This window comes from Sphaeramia orbicularis, chromosome 10, assembly GCF_902148855.1.
Source record: "Sphaeramia orbicularis chromosome 10, fSphaOr1.1, whole genome shotgun sequence".
NCBI classification, from domain to species: domain Eukaryota; kingdom Metazoa; phylum Chordata; class Actinopteri; order Kurtiformes; family Apogonidae; genus Sphaeramia; species Sphaeramia orbicularis.
In genome coordinates, this window is record NC_043966.1 from 34745572 (window position 1) to 34768819 (window position 23248).

The 23248-nt window shown below is 40.3% G+C and overlaps 1 protein-coding gene across 3 annotated transcripts in view; it reads left to right on the top strand.

The window, feature by feature from the left end:
- The first annotated feature begins 2925 nt into the window (after nt 1-2925).
- The window catches only part of ablim3 (actin binding LIM protein family, member 3), a 61397-nt gene continuing 41074 nt past the window's right edge, over nt 2926-23248 (top strand). For 2 of the 3 annotated variants that reach the window (XM_030145942.1, XM_030145945.1), the window contains exons 1-2: nt 2927-3372; nt 16016-16153. In XM_030145942.1, coding sequence (XP_030001802.1) covers nt 3360-3372; nt 16016-16153 — 151 coding nt within the window. In that variant the 5' untranslated portion in view covers nt 2927-3359. Of the gene's footprint in view, nt 3373-16015; nt 16154-23248 lie in introns of all 3 variants that reach the window. The other variant, XM_030145944.1, reaches the window with a different exon arrangement.

A 23248-nucleotide genomic window follows, 5' to 3' on the forward strand; every position in this document is an offset into this window, starting at 1 on the left:
TGTCATAGAGTCAGAGTCCTGCCCTTTACCCCATGGGATTTTAAAGCAGAAAAAATATGAATGCCAATAAATGGTGAGTAAGAAATATTTCTGATTCCACTGGACTGTACATCCATTGAAATGATGTCTGTCTTTCTGATGTACTAATGTCTAGTCTTGTGTGAACTGGCTGAATGGACTGCATGTCATGGGATACACATCACCAAGGCTGTGAAGCCAACAGAATTTTCCTCAATCTTCGAGAGACATGAAAATTACTCAGACTGAACCGAAGTTGCCAAGACATTTTCAGAGATCTGAAGAGATTTTTGAAACATGAAGTTACAATGATGCATGACATTTGGGTTTGTAGACTTTCTGTTTATGCATTTTTACAATCTGATATGTCTTAAATTTCACAACAAACTGGAACTTTCCTGATGTAGAAAATTTTCTTTTAACCTCTTTAGACCCAGTAATGCAATTTTGTTCTCTGCAAATAATTAGACCACAATGTCCACTGCAAACGTCATTCTATCAAAAAAAAAAAAAAAAAAAAAATATGTACCTCAGAAAATGGTTGCATTATATTGTTTCCAATCAAGGCGTTTTTTTTTGTTTGCAAAAACATAAAAACACTTTACTTTCCTGGGTCTCCATTAAAATTGAATCAGGTAATGCCATTAGCTGTGATGCAGTTTTTACCATTTGGCCAACATCTGGCTGAAGGGATAATGTAATCGTTTTGCCATCCATCCGTCTGTCCGTTTGTCTGTCAATGCAATGACATAATTGTATCATCTGAAGAATGTATTGAGATATCTGCACCAAATTTATACTGTGGATGCATCTTGGCATGGAGCAGAAACCTATTAAAAATAGGTGACCTTGACCTACTTTGTCAAGGTCAAATGGCCTTGTGGAGTTATAATTTCTGAGTACTTTCAAATATAAATATGTATGTCATAACTTTTACACAAAGACAATCTAATCTAAACTATACAGGGTAGGGAAGCAAATCTACAATATTTTGAGGCAGGGATTGAAAGACAGTGTATGACCAATTAGTTTATTGAAAGTCATGAGAATTTATTTGCCACAAGAAAATTGACATAATAGAAAATGTTTTTATTCTATGTGTCCTCCCTCTTTCTCAATAACTGCCTTCACACGCTTCCTGAAACTTGCGCAAGTGTGCCTCAAATATTCGGGTGACAACTTCTCCCATTCTTCTTTAATAGTATCTTCCAGACTTTCTGGTAATAGTTTTGCTCATAGTCATTCTCTTCTTTCCATTATAAACAGTCTTTATGGACACTCCAACTATTTTTGAAATCTCCTTTGGTGTGACGAGTGCATTCAGCAAATCACACACTCTTCGACGTTTGCTTTCCTGATTACTCATATGGGCAAAAGTTTCTGAAAAGGTATGGATAATAGTGTTAGGTATGATTATGACATCAATATATGTTTGGTTTCAAAACAATTGACGTAGTGCCTGCTGAGAAAAAACAACTAAATGTTCATTGTAAATTTTGCTTCCCCACCCTGTAGGGCAGTAACTTTCAACAGAATATTACACTATATTTGGCAGAGGGGGATTAAAAGTGTCCAGTACATTATTCTATGTTTTTTTCTAGAGTAAGCAGGACACCAGTTAGTATACCATGTTATTTCTTTAAATCAGGGGCGTACAAACCTGCATGTATCCTGCATGTTTTAGATATTTCCCTCTTCCTGCCACACCTGGTTCAATTAATGATCAGTTCATCATCATGCTCTGCAGAAGTCTGATAATGATGTAATGTCTTCCAGGTGTGATGGAAGAGAGAAATATCTAAAACATGCAGGATAGTTGGGCTCCCCTGCTTTAAATTATCATTTTGAATGATACTTTAGCTTTTTTCTGTTTTATAGTCCACGACATCAAGTGTGAAGATCTCCAGAATGGACAATAAGTAAGTAAGTAGGCTAAATAAGTAAATAAATAAATAAAAACATTAACCCTTTCATGCATGAATTATGAGAACCTTAATCAAGATTTTTTTTTCCTAAGTGTTTTTATTCCTTTTTAGGCATGAAAAAAAAAGAAAATATTTGTATGAACCTATTTTTCATGAAGTTACAAAAATGTCCACTCGGCTGGATACAATGCCTTTAATTTTATAAGCAAAGAAACTTGTATTTACTGATATACTGCACAAAAACTATGAAATAAAAACATGTTTAATACTCCTAATCTGATGTCTTCTCACATTTTAACATACCTGCATGAAAATAATTGGCAAAAAAAAAAAAAAAAATCTTTTACAATCTAATAGGAATGACCAATTTTTTACACTCAAACATGTAAGTGCAGATCAGGTTTATCTAGAACAGTAAAGTTACAGTGATGGTATGAATTACAGTGTATGGAATGATGCATAAGCGTCCAATGTGTTGGCTTATATGGAACTAAAACAACAAAATCCATAAGAGAACACCTTTGAACAGCTGTCCACTGTAGTGTCCACTATGCATGAAAGGGTTAATCACAGACTGTCTTTGACTGACTAACTAACTAACTAACTAACTAACTAAAAATAAAATAACTCATACCATTCGTCACAGGGTATGGGCCATCTAACCTCACGAGACCAAGGAAAGTAAAAATCCAGATTTTTTTTTTTTTTTTTTTAATTGAATAATTGATTGGAAACAGCATGACACAAAAGTTTTTTCAGATTTTTTTTTTTTTTTCGTGCACTGGACAGCGTTATTTTTTTAAATTTATTTATTTATTTATTATTGTTATTATTTTTATTTATTTTTATTTTAATTTTTTATTTATTTTTATTTTTTTACACTTTTTTTCCACTCATTCCCGTCGTTCAGGTGTTTATTGTGAAAGTGTTGTCCGGATGCGGGCTGCAGTACCGGGGTTGACGGGGCCAGAGGCGCTCGGTGACAGCACACACCGCCAGGGAGAGCACGGCGGAGCTGGAGTCAGAGCCGGGAGCGAAAATGTGAAGGTGGAATCCGACTGAGCAGTATTGTGTTGTCATTGGCGTCTGTTTCTTGGGAAAGACACAAGCGATACTCCCACACAGCAACAACAGGATCTTTGTTTGGAATTTACAACCACTGGAAATATCCTGCTTTAATTTTAATTTCTCCTTCTTCTTCTTTTTTTTTTTTTCTCAACATCTTCTTTCTCACAAATTGACTGGAGGCAGTGTTGTGGAGATGTACTGAGTGAGGAGCATTATTTACATTCACTGGGTATCCTTATTATCTGTACATTTGGAAAGGAGCAAACTGCTCCGTGAAGATTCCTCTGTGCTTTATGGGATTATTCTCGACGGAGCCGCTTTGTTTTAGATAAAAACACATTGGGCATCATGAGCACCAGTGGTAAGTCCATTCTTGTGCGCTTTATCTCCTCACTTGAAGCGTAAGGACAATACCTTTAGGTGAGACCAGACAGGCTCTGCCACAGAACAATAATGGATTGAATTCTATTCCTGGAAGAAATTAGAAGAAAGTCTTGTGGCAATTAACATTTTTTACACAAGGACATACACACTGAACATTTGCACTTTCTGTTAATCTCAAAATGAAGCAATGTTTTAACTGGTATTTTTAGGTCTAAAAATACAAAGCAACGTAAACAAAACGGGTTAATTTGAGAGATGCCTCTAAAAATAGTGTACTAAGCTCTATAATAGACTTGGAGCAGGTTTAGAGGGGATAGGTGAGCTAAGAATATATGGAGGTCAAAGTGGCATCTGCCCAGGTTTGTTATTTACAGATGCAGTTTTAAGATTCTTCACTCGTGGAACAGCTGTTGCTTGGTCCCTCCCTCTGTCTTCTTCCTCTCTTTTATCCCTTTTCTTCTCTTTCTTGTCCTTTTTTTCCACACCCATGTCACCATCAAAATATCCAGCAGCATATTTGACTTCCCAAGACATAGGAGACCACCCAGGCTTTCAGCTGTTTCAGCCTCATAAAAGTGCACCTGTCTTCTACCAGATTCAGTAGAAGAGCAGCAAACATTTGAGGTTGAGCTTCCTGACCTGACCAGTGTTGGTCTCATGGAGTTTAGTTTACAGTGATGCAGCACATGATGAATACATCTGACAGCCTGAGGCTCCTGTCATTACTTATCCTAGACCAGCTTGAGGGCTGCCATGATTCTAAGCTGACCTTGTATCAGCTGACTCTGACCCTGATCCTCTGTCAGCTGAATCAGGGCTTTCCCTCTGGGACTGGCGGGTCAGCTGTGTGTGCTTGTGAGCATGCATGGCTGCCCGTGTGTGTGCTTTAACTTTGTTGTGTTTACAAGTGATCACTGGTTGATTCACTGACTGGCTGCCTGCTTGGATCTGAACCATCAGTGCAACAAACACAGCTGACTTCTTCAGAAACGCCTTCCCCTGTCCTTTAGCTGCCAGTGAGTCAGGTTGAAGTTGATGTGTGCCAGGTGCTCTGTGAAGTGATGGTGTCAGACACTTTCTGTCCTCCCTCTTATGTCCTCACTGTTGACAGGAGGGACCGGGTATTACTGCATCATTCATAATCTACCCTGTCATTGTGTGGCCCTACATTATTCATCCGGTGCTCTTAACCCGCTGGTACCCAGCCTTGGCTGACTTCACATTCCCCGTGTCGTGTGTGCCGGGAGTGGCGTCGCAGCTCCTCGCTTGCTGAGAAAATTTGTAGAATTCTTTTATTAAGACTCAGAATGCTTTTCTCAGCTGACAGGAGAGAGAGGGAGGAGCGGAGGCAGCATGTGGAGAGCTGTCACAGGCCCATGTGATGTAAAAAGCATGTGCTCAGACAGGAATGCTCACAAACATCAACAGTGCATCAACCTGTGGTATACTGTTAGGACCTGTCAGTGTGTGCATGTATGTGTGTCGGCATTGTCACAGCAGGCAGATGGTGGTGTGACATGTGTCTGCACTATGGCTGGAGGCGTAGAAAGACAGCAGGCACCAGAGCTGAGGAAAGAGCAACTCCTCCTCTCCTCTCCTCTCCTCTCCTCTCCTCTCCTCTCCTCTCCTCTCCTCTCCTCTCCTCTCCTCTCCTCTCCTCTCCTCTCCTCTCCTCTCCTCTCCTCTCCTCTCCTCTCTTCTCCTCTCCTCTCCTCTCCTCCAGAGTCAGTCAAACATATGCCCCCCTCTGCTTCAACACTCTCAAGGTTTGGACATGAACAGGCCTATTAGGCTCTGCTTGTATGCAGTGTTTCCACTGCATTGGGTGTGATAGCCCAGAGGCCATCCACACATGCAGAGTAATTACACACAGCTCTGACTGTCTGTCTTCATCTTCCAGGGCTTCTATCTCTCATGGTCACTGGGTTTTGTGGTGCATTTGCTTGTGTGTCTGGTCAGACTCTTATTTTCTGCCTGGTAGGAGGATGAGACCAGGCTGTAGGTGGTGCATGTTGGTGGAAAAGACCTTGGTTTGACATATGTCAACACTGGTATAATTAGGCTTGCCACTTTATTACATAATCATCTTGTCACAATTATTTCAGCTAACTGTAAATATTTTTGCATCACAGGCAGAAACAGAAGTGGATTTTATTAGCATTTTAACATAATTTTCCAAGTTTTGGAGTTTTTTTTTTTTTTTTTTTCTAAAGGCAAATGGTAATGTAATTTTTCTGTGATTAATGCCCTTAAATGGCTGTTTTTCTTCATTAGTAGGACTGTACGTATATAGGTAAACTATTATTAGGCTTACAGTACACCATAACAGTACAAAATTAACAGAAACAGACATACACCTATTGGAATTTATCATTCACCAAACATTTTCTCACTATATTCATTGTGATGTGTACTAAACTATACAGAGTAGTGCCACTTTGCGCAACATTTGACCAGTCTAATAACTCAGGATACTTTGTATACTGCAGGGTCTGGTTAGTATTTGGGTTTCAGGGGAGTGAAAACACATGTTGATCAATATAGTGATCATTGAGCTCTGAGACCAGAGGGGATCTGCAGACCCATCCATCACAGACAGCGCTGACACCTCTGCTGCTCTATTGCAGAGAGTTCTCGAGTAAATACATCACCTGCATTGGGACATTTATTGCATTGTGTTAAGACTGTGAGTATTTACAATGTTTCCCATTTGTCTGCTGATGCAAAAGACGGCAGAGTTGTGGTCATGTAAAACTGAGACTGTAGAGGGGCGTAAATCAAGATCATGATTCAGAAGTGATTATTCATGCAGCCCCAATCAGAGATTAGTGGCTAACCAGAAGCATGAGCTCATACATGGCCCATCATATCACAGTTCATGGAAACACAAATGTCTTGGAGTCAATGACAAATGACATGTCATCTGTGACCATGAATATGTAGACCAAGTTTAAGGACAGCCAAGCCATTTATTATCTGCATCTCCTGTCCATGTACCACAATGTAGTGACACTATAGAATAGAATAGAATAGAATAGAACAGAATAGAATAGAATAGAATAGACCTTTATTGTCACTGTCACAGGAACAATGAAAATCAGTTTAGCAGCTCTTTTCTGTTTAGCAGCAAAACACTTGCACAAAAAAGACGGTTAAAAATATCACACAAATACTGAAAAATGTAGGCATGTGCAAAAAGCTACAGGATAAAGTTATTAAATGTACATATGCTACTAAAGTACTACTAAAACTACTGAAATGTACAAAAGCTAACTCTATTCTACAAATATGCAGAAATTGATCTAAAAAAGTAGTTAAACATATAGATAATAGATAAACATACTTTTATTTGCACATAAAAACACCTGCCTCAGATAAAGTAACACTTGAGTTAAATGGTGACTCACAACAGCAACACTAATATTGCTTAAAAATGGAAGTTTTTAAGTCAGAGTAGTCTCATAATTTCATGTGTTACATGCTTTAGAAGTCACAGATGCAAATAACTACCAGGTAGCCTTGTATAATATGAAGAAGACCTGCATGAAAGTGTAGTAATATTTTTCAGTGTTGGGATAGTGATAAAACTGATAAATAAACACACTAGCATCACAAAAATTGACACGAGTTAATCTGAGGGTATCTCACAGCTTGCTGCGTCTTAATGTAGTCAAACAAACTGTGTGAATCCATTGGACATGTATCTCAATATGAATAAGTAAATAGATATATACATACAGCTCTGGAAAAAAATTAAGAGACCACTGCAGTTTCTTGTGAAATCAGCATGTGTGCATGTATGACAGCCATTCCATTCCTGTGTCTGTTGAATTCCAACACAAGCACACCTTATTCTACTGAATAAACACCTGATCCATGTCTTATTTAAGAAGGAGAAGTATAAAAACCACTACTGTGGCCATCACTATTTTCTTACAATAGGCAAAAACAGTGCTATTAGTATCGCAAAAGTAATTGGAATCCAAAAATAACTCTTGAAAACTACTGGACTTCTGCTCTGACAATGTTCCCAAACTCTGAGGACTGGTTCTTCTATCAGGACAATGCTCCTGGCCTCAGCTAGGTCAATAAAGGTGTGGATGACGGACCACCAGATGAAGACCCTGTCATGGCCAGCCCAATCTGCAGACCTGAACCCACTTTGAAAACTTCTGGAGGAAGATGGATGGTAATAAGCCATGGAACATTACTGAGCTGCTTGAATTTCTCTGCCAGGAGCTGCATAAAGTCATCCAACAGCAACGGTGGAGAGAGAATACACGTGAAAGCTGTCGTTGAAAACCAGGGTTATTCCAACACTAGTATTGTGTTGTTTAGAAATGAATGTGAACTGGTTTTCTTTGCATTTTTTGAGGTCTGAAAACACCTGCATTTTTTTGTTATTTTGACCATGTGTCGTGTTCTGCAAATACATGCTCTAAATGACAATAGTTTTATTTGAAATTTGGGAGGAATGTTGTTGGTAGTTTAGACAGTAAAATAAAAATGTTCATTTTACTCAAACACATACCTATAAATGGTAAAATCAGAGAAAGTGATAATTTTGCAGTGATCTCTTATTTTTTCCAGAGCTGTACATCAAAAAAAAATTCTTGCATGTTGTCTTTTGCAATGTGCACTAGCGGTAAAATCAGCCTAGTATGAGTGAGTGCAGTATCTGTAGTTGAAAAACCAGCTCAGAAGTGCATTACCTCCTCCAACTGTCACTCTCATATCATGTGAGAACACGCTGTAGTCCTTCTGCCCAAACTGTGAGTGAGGAAGCTTAAGAAAGATCACACAAAAACTGCAAGAATCAAAAGAGAACACAAAAATGCAGCCTTTGAAACAGTAGCGGTCTTTACACAGTTGATGCTCAACAAATAAATATCGCCGAAGTGCGAAACACTCGCCCATAAATATTCTGCTTCAAAACTATTCACATTGGTCTCGTCGGTAGTCTGTCTGTCTGATCCAGTGTCTTCTGTTCCAAGTGTCCTGGTTAAATAACAACCCTGGTGGAAACTATTTGATTCATATGAGGTTCATGTGACAGAAACTTATCATTATCATTAATGGGTTTAATACTGTGGTTAGAAGTCAACAGTTCCATCATCTGTTTCATACCAGTGATTGGTCGATGTCTGTGAAAACTCTGAAAAGTCTAATTTGTTTAAGACAATGCTTTTTTTGCTGTGTAGTATTTGTTTTGTGTGTGAAAGACTGATGTAAACAAAGATCAGAAAAATATAATGATGTGTAAATAAATCATATACACACCAAAGAACAAAAAAAAACACCCCTGGTGGGTAAAGACCTTAATACCACAGTCACCCACTAATTACTAATCCAGGCTCTCATTGACTCCCATTGAATCTAGAGTCATTCAGGTCTCTTCCAGTTCATTTTGCGGTCCATCATATTGCTCCATTTATCTGGTTTTGGTTCTAATAGAAGGCTTCGATCTATACCTGATGTATGCAGTGTCAGACTTTGCTTAGTGTTCAGTGACACCCTGCTAAATGCTAAGACTCCAGTATGTTGCATAAAACATTTTTTATTGGCAGATAGCTGGACTGTTTTGTCATTACTAAGAGACACTAACAAGACTGTTATATAGTTTTATGATTGTAATATTTGACAAAATGTACTGTTTTGCTGTGTCACTGACTTTGGATTTAGTGTGACTGTTCCCCTGCTCTGCACTTTTGTCTAAATATTGTTGCTTCTAGCTCCAAAAAATGCAAACTCCAGGCTTCAGAATAATGCTAGGTATTGTTAAGGTACTTCCGCCCACTTGTTTTTTACAGCCTTGAATATATAGCAGAGAAACTAAGGAGTAGCGCCCAACATGTTCCTGTTGTTGTGTGGTATATACCATCATATTGCTCAAATCTGCCACAGTGTTTGGAGTATAGTGGCTAAGTAATATAATACAGGGGTTGGACAAAATAATGGAAACACCTTCACCTCAAGATGATAATGCCCCAATCCATACAGCTAGAATTGTTAAAGAATGGCATGAGGAACATTCTAATGAAGTTGAGGATCTCATATGGCCGGCACAGTCCCCAGACCTCAACATTATTGAGCATTTATGGTCAGTTTTAGAGATTCAAGTAAGACGTCGATTTCCACCGCCATCGTCTCTAAAAGAGTTGGAGGGTATTCTAACTGAAGAATGGCTTAAAATTCCTTTGGAAACAATTCACAAGTTGTATGAATCAATATCTCGGAGAATTGAGGCTGTAATTGCCGCAAAAGGCGGACCTACACCATATTAAATTATATTTTGTTGATTTTTTAAGGTGTTTCCATTATTTTGTCCAACCCCTGTACAACATACTCTGTCACAGAATGAAAAATGGGTCTTGTTTTCTGCACTGTTTCCATGTCAGTTGGATTTCTTCTGTGTTCTGAGAAGGATGAGTGTGAACACAGGTAGGCAGAGAGGGAAGCCAAATCCTATATAATTCCTTCTCCTCTGCCTCATCTGGTGAACAGTTCAAACCAGAGCCAAACACAATTTATCACTCCTGCTGCCAGACGCCTTAGTTCAATAACACAGAGAACAAAGGTGGGAGACAAAGATGAGGCACAGATGTGAACACAGATGCTGGGATGTAAAGATGAATATTCATATACGTTTATGTGGAATTTGTAGGTAATTCTAGGCAACATAGGAAATAAGCACATAATTTTGTTGTTTGTTTGCCGCGCTAAGTACAGCCACAGCCACAGCCACAAGGCATGACAATGATTCTATTTTCCTTTTGTAAGACAGTTTTGTCCTGAAAAGGAAGTATTTTATCAGCATGGAAATCTGATCACCTCAAGGCTCTAATCCTTTTTTTTATTTCATTAGAATGAATAGAATGTGAACACTAGAGGTATTAAGCACAAAGCTGCAGCTTCGAGGCTGTATAGTCTGGGGTGTCTTAGAGGTTGTTCTCTTTATGACCTTGGTTTCTGGTAGGATTGAGTGATCATTCAGGCTGTCAGTAGCAGTTTGACCCCTCTCTCTCACCACAGAGTGACAGTATGTTTGTGATAACACTGGACACTATCATAGCTCTGATAAATGTTCCTGTCCAAGGTCCTGACAGAGATGGAGGCGGAGAAAAGGGTGGGTCAGGGGGTTGGGGGCATATGATCATTGCCTGCAGATACAGTTAGACTAGAGTTGTTATTTTGTTGTGACAAAATATAGAATAAATCACTGATTTTAAATGCTCTTTCTCCTTAAATATTAATTGTCATAACACTTCAGCTGAAGATGCCTGGATGCTATGCCAGTCATGACATCTATAAATCTGTGAAGACATGCTGTGAGGCCTGGATTTGCATGTTTTAATATATTTTTCTACATCTAGAAAACCCTATTATGGTAAAGTTAAATACCCTGGGTGGATAAGGGTTTTTAATGAGACGCATATGTAAATATTAGGTTGTGAAATTGTGATCATGGTGTGCAAGACCCATTGGTCATAATTATTTATCACAAGACAGGGGATTTCTCCTACATTTCAGCTTTTATGGAACACACAGTTTTGCCTTGAGGCACTTTTGGTGTTGATTCTTTGAGCTGTGGTAAAGGCTTTTTGCGTTTGTGATCATATAAGACCATATACTTTCTTGTTTAGACAGGCTTTTAATTAGGGGTATGTTTTATGACCATTTGATTTTATGTTTTTAAATGTATGTGTTTATGTAGCTGTGTTTTTTTTTTTTTTTGCCTATATATTTTACTTCTGATTTTAGTGTAGAGCAATTCCCTGTGAAAGTGCTATATTAAAAAAACTTTACTATTATATTATTAGTATTATTATACATTTTGGCACCCCAAAACAAAAAGAGCATTATTGTAGGAAAGCATTCCCTATAATTGGCCAACTTTTAAAAATATCATTTAAGCAGTAACTAGCGCGTGGCGCATGGGGATTCACAGGCTCTAGATGTGGTAGTTTTTATGCTGGTGTGTATTCATGCATGCTGTACCGCGTTTGTCCAGCAGTCACCGCCAAAGCGTTCTGGGCGTAGCAACGTGATTGTAAGGCTACTGTATTCCAAAATGACTAATATCTCCCAAAATATTGGTCCTATCAACTTGCCGTTTTCACTACTGTCTTCGGTGACCTAAAATACATAAATATGACAAATTGCAGCAGTCAGCTCTTTCTGTATTTTGTGTGATTCCGGAGACACACACACATGCACAAAGAGGCCACTTGGCTTTTATAATTTACATACAAGACTCTGAATGGTAGAGTCTGGCTTGTGAAAATATGAGCCTCAAAAGTGTCCTTTTGACAGTGTTAAATTAGTTCTTTTTACTCGGTGAAGACTGTTATTTGTATTCATGATGCTGAATCCGGTGAAATTTTACAGTAGGTATAGAAGTAAATGTAATGAATATGAGACCTTGGCTCTTCTCATCATACAGCCACATGATCTTTGTATTGTTTCAGTCCGATTCATTGTTTCACTCGCTGCTCCTTTCATTCGTCACCACTGATCTCCCAGCATCCCTTGTGACAGAGCTCTCAGCATGTTTTTCCCTGGGGCTGTCAGGTCAGGGGCAGAAATAGCAGCAGCCTCCTCTCAGTCCCTGGGGATACTGTCGGCCTCTCTGACCCCAGCCCTGTTCTTATCACCTGTCTGCTCGAGGCTGTATTCTCCTGGGGCGCTCGCCGCTGATTTGAAGTCAGCGGATAACACCTGTAGTCCGGTGGCTATCATTAGAGGAATGACTCAACATCTCAGTAAGGGAAAGGATGGAGGCTGGTACAAGAGCTCTGTAATGGGTTTAGACGAGCGGAGTCTGTTCTCAATGGGAATGAACGCACTGACACAATTAGATAGAATTACGTAACTCAACTCCTGAGCTGTTTGTGTACCTGGATTCCCTCCACTGACGTGCACTTTTAACAGATTAAACACGACAGTCACAGAATGCAGACCCCTGCCTGTTGCTATTAAAATCACTAAATCTGCATATAAAGGAAATGCCATTTAAAAAGATGTGTGCCTTTGTCATACCTTTCATTTTCAGCTTGTAGTTGCAGTTCGGAAATTGGTGTTTTCACATATTTAGGTGGACTTTCAAAATGATAATACATAGATAGCCAAAGGAAGGGGAATGCCCATCCAGCCGCTACAGGACAGAAGCCTTCACCTTTATTCCAGTGGACTACATCCAGTGAATTAGACTATCAATACAGTAAGTTTTAAAAATAAATACATTAATTCCTAATGTGTAGTCCAAAAATAACCTCCCAATTCTGGATTTTTTTCTGAATCTGCAAGAAGTTGTTCATGTTAATATACAATGCCATGCCTTCACTTCTTAGAAAATTATAATGATGTCTGAAAGTTCTGTACTTCCTAAAGGTCAAGAAATTCTAGAATTTGGTTCAGTTCCAGACCATCTTCACTGAGGTCCAAGATATGGGTCAGATCCACCTTTTTAAAAAAGCCAAAATATGCTCTAGACAGACAAACTGGCAGACTAGATGATATGGTGACAGTAATAAAGAATTAATTCATTAAAACATAATTTGCACTGTACATCTTTATGATAATTTTTTAAAGATGTAAGGTTTGCGTAAAATTTAAGCTGAGATTTTTTTTTTTTAATTTCTGTGAGATTTTTGCTTGTTTACAGTAGCTAACAGTGTTACTAAACTAAACTAATGACTATTATGGTTCCCAACATCCATGACAGCAGCTACAATGCACTCTACAGTTCTGTGTACACATTTCCAGTCAGATTTTCTACAGAAATGCTAACACTCACTCCCAAGTTCCTCAGTGCTTCTTGACTGCTCCTCTACAGCAGCAACAGTGTACAACACTAGCTATCATAGCTTAGCAATCCAATCAGCTAATGTTAACAGATATTGTGCAGTGTGGAATCATAGTGGTTAGCAATTCCACCTCACATCTAGAAGGTTCTGGGATTGATTCTCACATGGAACCTTTCTGTGTTAAATGTACCTGTTTTCTCTGCACTGGATGGGCTTCCTACAGTTTCCCACACCATTAACAATGAGCACATATACTGTAGGGTAGTTCACCTAATAGGTTAATTGGTTAATCTACATTGCCCATAGGTGTGAATGTGAGAGTGATTGTTTATCTCTATATGTCAGAACTGGCGACTTGTCCAGGGTGTACCCCGCCTTCGCCCCTGTGTAGCTGGGATCAAGCACTTTCAATAGCCACTTTTACACAGAGATCCCAGAAAAAAGGTGAGATGGTGATCACACCTTTTTTCCCGCCATTGACTGATTTCTACAGCCAAACCAAAGGAGTAACAGAGGTGAGACAGGCTGGATTTTTACACAGTGGACCTGCATTCCAGAATCAAAGTGATGGTGACGCATATAGTGTGAAGTATCACTACCGTGTCGGAAATACCCAGAGCTTAGTTGTGTAGCTAACCTCTCCAGAGTTGGCCTGTCTTTCACCATTCCACAAATGTTGGCATGGATAGAGTCCTCTGCCCATAGTGACAACAGCTCACAGATCTCAGCGTCTCCCCAGTTCAACATCTTTCTGGTCACATTGATATGTTTGTTCACCTGCGCTCATTTTTAAATCCACCCGGCATGGGGTTGCACACACAACACGTCATTAAAACATCACACCTTGGTTGCGGAACAAGAGGTATTCCTTTTACATAGCGTTCCAGAATCATGATTCTACCTTAATCACGGCTCTGTTACTACCTCCAGAGGCGTTACAGAGCCGCAATAAAGGTGGGACCAAATGATCCCACTATTTCGTTTACACAGACGTCGTTCCGGAATAAAGGTGAAATATTCCCGTAACAGATGTGCTGTGTAAAAGGGGCTAGTGGCCGCTCACTGCTCCTAATGTCTGCTATGTGCTAATGCTTATACTAATGCTAGATACTGTGTGTGTATTAGGATGGGTAAAACGCAGAGCGAATTTCCCTATAGGGATAATAAAGCCACTTAACCTTTCACCTTTAGAGGTTTGGCCTTCAGCACATTACAAACGCCAACACAACACATAAAAGTGCACACAAATATTACATAGAGACCCTTTGAACACCATGCTCAGGTTTTGGTTTTGTTTCTAAAATACAACATTGCCATGGTGGACTGTGTAAAAAGAATGCTGCCCTGTGCCAGAGGTTGGTTTTGGCCCAATTTCAGAAGGTCAGGATTGTAAACAAATGTCCTATGTGTCTCAGGTGTTGGCACAGGCTTGTGTGTACTGCCATTAGTTTGTTTTATCTCTCATTCACAACTGATGGGATCAGTGTTGCTCATTTAGTTTTATGAAATAAATGATTGTTTCCCTTTGCCTGGACTCTTTCTCCTTCACATTCAAGAACAAGGGAGTGTCACCATTTAAATCAGTGGCTAGGCACTTATCACTCCGGATAGTGGGTCCCAGTGGCACTGCCAGCATTGTGAGGGAAACAATAAACTAAGAGAGACTTGAGTGTGGGAGATTGGGTGTGGGATTTAATAATGCTTGCATATTTCCAGTGCCCACACTAATGACTTGAACAGGAAAGTAAACAATTACAGCGATGCATACTGTACATTTTCTCGCACCCATGGATCACATCCTCATACACTATGCACATTCTGTCATTTAGCTTGGAGCATGCAAAGGGAGTTGAGGCTGTCAGACTTTTTAAGTGCTGCAAGTCCTTTGGGATTCATCTAGAGAAATGGAATCAGTAGCTCTGTCACGGCAGCCTATATACTAGCGCAGTTCTCACTGAAGCAGCAAAGTCCTCCAGTCAGCTACTCAGGTAGACAGCAAAGCCAGCTGGTTACCCTGCCATTATACCCCTTCTGCTGAGTGTACGACCACTCACATGCCCCTTGAAGACAGTGGAGCTAAATAAGAGATTCCGATCCAGCTGTCCTGGCAGAAGCTGGTTGTCTAATACACGTGGTGGCTTGCAGATGCATCAGAATCTGCTTGTATAGCCTGGAGCAGAAGATGAACCTTTAAAGAGTGTTTAATGGAGATGCATGAAATCACAAATGTATTTTTCTCTTTTATTTAAAATCAAGCCAATCTATAATTTTAACAGTTTTGCTTATTGTGAGAGTCTTTCCATTACTGTCAAGGTTTTTGTGTGAGAACTTGCTTTTTTGACAGGTTGAAATAGCTGTGAGGCATGCAGGAGTCTGACATGTAAGCTATTGCATAATGAAGTAAGGGGATCCATCCACTTTCCTACCTGATGCAGCAGTGTGTATGTGTGTATACCTGTGTGTGTGTGTGTGTCAGTGTTTATGAGCGTGTGAAAGAGAGATACAGTGAGAAAGTATGCCTGGAGCTTTCCCAGTTTACATAGGCGTCAGACCTAACAGCTTCAGGAGAAGTGTTAACAGAGCTACACACTGATCTTACTGTGTGAACTGCAAACAGTACTGTCTGTACTCACTTTTAGAGATATTTTACAGTGTGTATTGAACAGAAATAATGGAATATGACTGCAGTATTTTTACTAGTATAAAGCTGAAATTTTAATATATACATGTTAAAAAAACACAATTCAACTTGCAAATGATGTGCCTTAGATCAGCATAGAAATCATCATCTTAAAAGCATCTTTCTGTCTTCAGCCTCCTTTCATCAAGGCTCAACAAGCAGCGAGAGGACGTCTGGAGCAATCCGTTGCCAACGATGTCGGGAAATGTGCAAAGGAGAGGTGGTACGAGTTCAGGAGACCCACTTTCACGTCAAGTGTTTCACCTGCACCGGTAAGACCTGGGAACTTTTACACCGTGACAGCAAGAACACAGCAAGTGTTAAACAAACAGCTGTAGCGCTGCTGTGTGAAGTCTCTCCAGGCCTGGCTGGTCTTTGTTATTCATGTTGTTCTGAGGTATATTAAATGGGACTCTGATTCGTGAGGGAGAGCAAAAACAAGACATTTATCTTCGTCATACACTTACACACACACACCCACACACACATACTTCCATAGATACACTGCATCCATCCTTGTTCATCCATCTCCTGTTATACATGCTGAGTGCTACTGTAAGCCCATGGTGGGGATTGGGATGGCTCACAGGTACCTTGCAGGGGACTTAGGCTCCTGTCTGTTATCGCACTGCCAACTTGGAGAGGATTTTCCTCTCGCTTCGGACTAATGAGACTGTCTTACTGTAACTGTCTTTGCAGTATTACAGGTGAGCGCTGGTGAACTAGACTAGACACTGATGACATAATCACACAACCTCTTATAGCAGGAATAAGTACTTTTTTGAAATAGATTTTTCTCCAGTAATTGTTCTAATGTTTGTAATTTTTAATTTTTGTAAAAGTGCAAGAAATTCTCACCCACAGTCATAATTTCTCTCTCAGAGATTCATTTAAAAAACATTTTGTATCTGAGTATCTATAGAGAGGCTACAGTTTCCTTAGCTCCAATGCATCTTTTATCAGTTTCATCATTTATTCATACACAGCATAAACTAAAACAGGTAAAAAATGAAGTCTAAGATATTGGAACACTATTCAATTCCTGTTGTGTGCACAAGAAATGGTGTGGGAAAGCAGTTTTATGAAGTATTTGAAGAATCAGAATTATGCCGATATGTAATATTGCACATTAAGAGAATAAAGTGCAAGACGTAGACAGGGTTATGACAGTCAAGTATCTAAGCATGAGTAAATCAGAAATCAAAGAAGCAAGGAATGCTATTTGTCATGCTGCTGTACAGCCCGAAGCATGCAAGCTCAGTATTTATGCTATGGTACCATTTATAAGCCAAAGACAGTCAGTTGTGGTTTACTCTTTAGTTATATACAGATAGCATTGGGAAAATACGACCATATAAATAACACAAAAACTCACCCCACATTTATTACACTCAGTTGAGCATATTTGTTAAATTAATTGGTTTCCATCAAATCTCTCATCTAATAGCCTGTTTATTTTTTCATGGACTCAGCTACATTTGACTAATTACATAGCAATTCTTCAGAAAATTTGCTGCTTCACTTTACTTGACCTCAATGTATAAATAAATACTTATTTTCATATAAAACAGCTGTAATACAGTTTTTTGCACACTGCACGCTTGATCTCAGAAGAGCTGTATCTGAAGCTTCTCTAGGCTTTGATCTCATTCACTTCTCCCATATCTTCAACCATTATCGTTACCTAGATTCTTCCATATACTACAATCCATTAAAATTTCCATCTGAACTACTTATTTTATGCCCATTTGTTTAAAAAGTTTGCTTAAAACAGCCTGGCACTATGGACGTCTTGCAGTATAGAGTCTCCTGAGGATTTTTAATGCTTTAAGGCAGCTCTTCAGCAGCTGTTGTTAAGAGAAGAAATTGAGTAAGTTGGGTTTCTAAGTGTATGTGCAGCACTACAGCACACAGCCGCTCTACTGTAGATAAACTCACTCAAGGCTATTCATCAGAGGGTTGTTGTAACATGTTCCCTACGTGTAGCCATCACATACATGAAAACACATGCTTATAGTGCAGGCGTACACACTGGCACTCACGCATACAACATGTGTGCTTCCATACATGTTTGCGTGTACTTGTATATACACACGCACACTCACTGTGGTTGTGAGGGGTTGCTGTGGTAACGGTGTGAAGGGGCACCCGGGCCCTGGTTGGTGGATATTCTCAGCATCTCTATGGTCCTATAAACCAATAGGAAGGCCCGATTTCATGCCCCAGAGAAAAAGGGGGGTGAACACAGGAAGCGTGGAAAAAGGAGAAGGAGGGGGGAATGGGGTGGAGTGGGGGTGCTGTTTGTGTCACCTAAACATTACATCATCACAGGAATATAATATCAAGCTGATTCTCACTTTTTCTGGTCTTTTCCTTTACATCTCCTGCTCGGTCGCTGCACTCATAGCAGCATAAAGGATGTAACGCGACATTGTCGATGGTGAGCATTATGTTAAATGCAACTATTGAACAGCTCTGCCCTCTCATGTTCCAGAGAGCTCTCTTCAAAGCTACATCCCATGAGGCCATGGGGTAACTATTGTGTTGCCCGACTCTGCCACATCCCTGCCCATAATGTGTTGTCCTGTACTGGGCCTCTGCACAGCCAGCAGTTTTCTAAAGCCTTTGTTGTTCATCGTCTAACCCCCCCACATACACACACACAAACATGTTGCATGTTTTTTGAACTTCATCAACTCTGCTGTCATTGTTTTTATTGTCTGTTTTCTTTAGTTCCATAGGTTTGAATGTGAGTGGAGGATGTAACAGCAAATTACTCTAGTCTTCCTCCATGTACGTATTTGTTGTTTTTTTTTCTCCTTGTTTTTCCTTTTCTTGTTTGTTTCTTTTGCCTTCTCCCCTTCTTTTCTCATGGCAGTCACCCAAGCATGAAATCAGTTTCTCATCTTGGGGCAGGATGACATTGGCATGTGATTTGGAGACTAATAGCCAAAGTGTATTATACCATTTCAGCAGACAATCCTTTGTCACCAGTAAATGGCCCTATCTATTTGACATATCTATGAACTCTGTGATTGGGGTGTGTTTCAACATGAGATTTCTTTCTTTGCTGGGCATTTGATTCAGTGTTTACTCAGGCTATTGACCTTCACCAGTGATATTGGGTGTACCTCACGAAATCCTTCTTATTTAACCCTTTCCCCTGATTTTTTTTTTTTTCTGGTTGATTTCACCTCACTACATAGATCAAACACATACTGTCTGAGCTAACATTCAAATGCACAAACAAAAAGTAAATCTACTGTCTTTGAGGTACTTAAAGTTGATCTATCCTGTCGATCATTTTATCCCTTCCTGTCTTGGCCCGCTTTTCTAAGCCATATTACTTTCCAAGTGCCACATTATCATAATTCCTCTCACATGCATTAGTCGGTGAACAGAAGAGAACACTAATCATGTGCGTTTAACCTCTAATTTGAACCCATTATACAGCAGCTGATTATAGCATGAAGAAACAGCCATGCAGTCAGTTCAAAGAAAGGAGTCTGTGGAAAATGCTGAAGACAGAAGCCAGCTCACAGATAGATGCATCAACTCCAGACACAGAGAAAGCAGAGGGGGAGTGTGTGTATGTGTGTGTATGTGTGGACTTTGTGGATCTCATAGCACTTCTCGGTGTAACGGCAGGCTGTATGGATGGATGTGGTGTCATGTTACCGGCAGTAGGGCTGACTCGTGCATACTGGCCTAATGACATAGTGACCACATTTACCCACCTTCCAAGCCTAATTGGCACTTTGGATTCCAACAGAAACAGCGCTGCCTGTCAGTGGCACGAGCGCAGACACTCACACACACTGACACATAAATCACACACACAGGCAAAAGGGCATGTGTTTCCTGTGCAGAAAACTCACATGCTAGCAAATAACACAGAAATAGAGAAACAGATATACAAGCTCGGAGATTAACACAGACACATAAACTTTGTCTCCAAACTGCCAGGCTTGTCCCACTCCATTAGGTCTTTAATTTTGGTGGTAAAACTGAATTTTCTCATAAAACAGAGCTAAAGGGAATAGGAGATTTACCCAGACAGTTCAGATAAATACTTGACTGTTGTGCTAATGCTCTGTTTCAAGCCTGTATTCTCACCACGGCTCTCATAAATTGCAGCATCTTTGTCTCTCCCCCCTCTGCAGACCTGTTCAGCCAGTCTTGGCTCCCTTTGGATGCCATTAGCCCCCATCACTCAACCTCTGTGTTAATAACATCATCCTACTGTATACGGCTGTTTTATTCTCTGAAGGCGAGCGGGGAAAAGATATTCAGAGAAATGTATACGAAGGGAGAGGATAAAGTGAAAAGAGACAAGGGAAAGAGATTGTATGAAGAGAAACAGAAAGAGAGACAGCATAGAAAAAATTGGGGGGGTGGGGGGGGGGTGTATTACAGGGAAGGGGAGCTTCCTGTAGCTATAGCAACCACTGGTACGCTGGTCCAATCACCACGCCAATGCCTAGTTGCTAGGGAGAGATTCCGGCGAAGAGAGATGGGAGCGCGGCAGGCAGCGACGCTTTTCCCCGACGCCTCTCCAGGATCTGGTATAGATGACAGGGATTATTCCTCCGCTTGTCTCTCTCGAGCGTCACTATCCTGTGGGAATTTTACACACTGATCCTCTGCCTTTTGTCTTTAAGTGTGTATATGTGTGTAATATGGTGTGTGTGTGTGTCACTGCGAGGTGGAGCTGCTTAACGGTACAAGTGTTTGACTTACCGAAGGAGAGATTTCTCAGAGATAAAGAGGATCATTAAGTGATACAAGCTGCTACTCTGGACAAACACACATATGCACTAAACCAATACATTGTCTGTGCACATAGAGAGATGAACAATAGGGCACACATTGTCTTGAACTAGTCCTACATCTTTAAAAGTTGGATTATCACTGTGATTTCATTCAGGCCTATTTTCCCCTCTACTGAGTCTCTTATCAGCTCTCAGAGGGTTAAAAGCTGGAGGCCTAAGCAGCAGGGCTGGTCTGCTGGTATGAGGAGACTCCACTGGGCAACCATCTGTCTCCATCAACGACTGCAGCCAAATGCTAGGGGAACCCTGTCACATGTGCATGATGTCTGTGTGCTTTAGTCTTCAGCTGCCTGCCTCCTTCTCCTCTTGCTCTTTTCTCTGACCAAATCTCCCTCTGTCCTTCTTTCTCTTTTATGTCTGCCCTCTATTGCGTCTTTTCTCTGATGCTCCTACTCCTCTTCCTGTCTTGTCTGACCACTTCTTCCCCCCCCCCTCGGTTTTGGCACAACTTGAGAAAACACATTATTTGCTCTTGAAGTGTTTCCTCCCGTCACAAGGGCTCAGATCCGGGGGGACAGGGGGAGGGCAGAGGAACCAGGGCCCCGTAGTGGTAGCACAGATGTGGGGGTGAATAGGTGAACCCTTTCCCTGCTGAAATGCAAGGCTCATGCCCTTCTGCTAAATTGTCTGAGTTTGCCTAAAGCATTTACAAATCAGCATATTGTTGACTGCAGCACTAAAACAATTAGAATATTCAGCGGGGCTACTTAGACATACTGTACGAGGCATGTCCATTTACTTAATAGCACATTATGAAGACCTAACATCAGCATAATGAGCTCAGGGAGAGTCACAGAAAAGGAGAGATGGGTTGGGAATGAGGAGAAAGAAGACACCGTGACCAAAGACAAGGAGGAGTCGTATAATAGTGAGAAAAGAGGGTGCAAATTAAGATAAAGCAGAGGCCTTGTGCTTGGAGCCACAAAGATTTGGAAGCAGTTGTGAAAGACACAGAAAGAGAAGGTAGCGGGAGGGGTTGTGGGGCAGTGGGGGGGAAGGGTATGGGGGGGGGTCAAGACTATTTTGGGGTTCCGGCCCGGGCCGACTTTGAGAAGGGAATTTTAATTGCGTCTGTTGGCTGGAGATAAATACCCAATCATGCAGACCCCCTGTGGGTGCCTAATCAGTGTGGTTGTAATGACCACAGCTGCAGACACCGGCCTACATGCTAACCTCTAATCACCAGACTTATGATCTGTAGATGCTAACTTCCTGCCAAGGCAGAACGATGTGAAGGAGAGATCCAGCAGCATCTTTTAGTGTCTCTCATTAGTGTGCCATTTAGGAACGAAAAAAATGAGCAAATAAATGAAATGAAGTCTTTGATGTAGCATATTGGTGCAAAACTAATTATTTTTGGGTTAGGTAACTAAAAGGCTAGAAATCTGAGTATGGCATTTGAAAATGTATCCCTGTGCTGGAAAAGGCATTTTTAGCTATGTGTGCTTTCCCATGAGTAGCTATATTATAAACTGATAATTCTATCTCCCAGAGGACATTAATAGGGCGCTGAAACAGACCAGACTGATTTTACATTGGTTGTGTTGGGCTGTTGTTTTGTGAGTGGCTGCCCACGCCATGTGTTGCTGGTTGTGCGGCTGTAACCAAAGCCTTTCTTGTGCAAGCCAAGCTAAGCCACGACTCTGTACAACTCCACCCACTGTGCTGGCAACTACAACATATGGAGGGATAAGTTTAAAACGTCCCCTTGATGGTTACAGCTCAAATGAGAGAGTTTGAAAAGTAGAGGGGCCTGCTGGTGGGGGAGCAAAAAATATTGTGAATCTGTGTTTTTCTTAAGTCTTTTAATTGGGTTTCAATGTAATTTCCGTGTTTGTTTCTGCAACTGGAACATTTGTGCATCTTTGTCTGTTTAATGTGTTTATTACAAGTGGTGACCTCCAGGGCTGAAAAGTGAAGCCAAAAATTGCAGTTCCATTAATCGCCACGTGAGACTGACTTAAAAAGTGAGTGCATCCCCTCAGACCCCCCATGTAAAATGCTCAGTACATTTACAGCCTTGTACAAAATCAGTTTTGATGTCTATCACTAATTTCCCAGTTCATGACAACAATATGGGGAGTATAATATTTATCTTACTCATTTGTTTACATTTTATTAGGCCTTAAAGTCATGACATGAGAGTGAGTGTCTGCTGTGTGTCTAGTTTGGCCACTACAGTTTTGTGCAAAACTCTAATGTAACCTTTAGCTTTGTTGTTTTTGCTGGGTTGTAATGGGTGTGTGCTTTTATTTGTAATAAGAAATGTGCAGGACATACAGTCGTGGAAAAATTATTAGACCACCCCTTGTTTTCTTCAATTTCTTGTTCATTTTAATGCCTGGTACAAATAAAGGTACATTTGTTTGGACAAATATAATAATAATAATAATAGCTCATAAGAGTTTAATTTAAGAACTGATATCTAGACATTTTCCATGGTTTTCTTGATAATAACCAACATCACTTCAGTTCTTACATCAATATCTATGGCATTGTACTGACAAAAACAGTGCTTTAGGCATTTCATGTTTT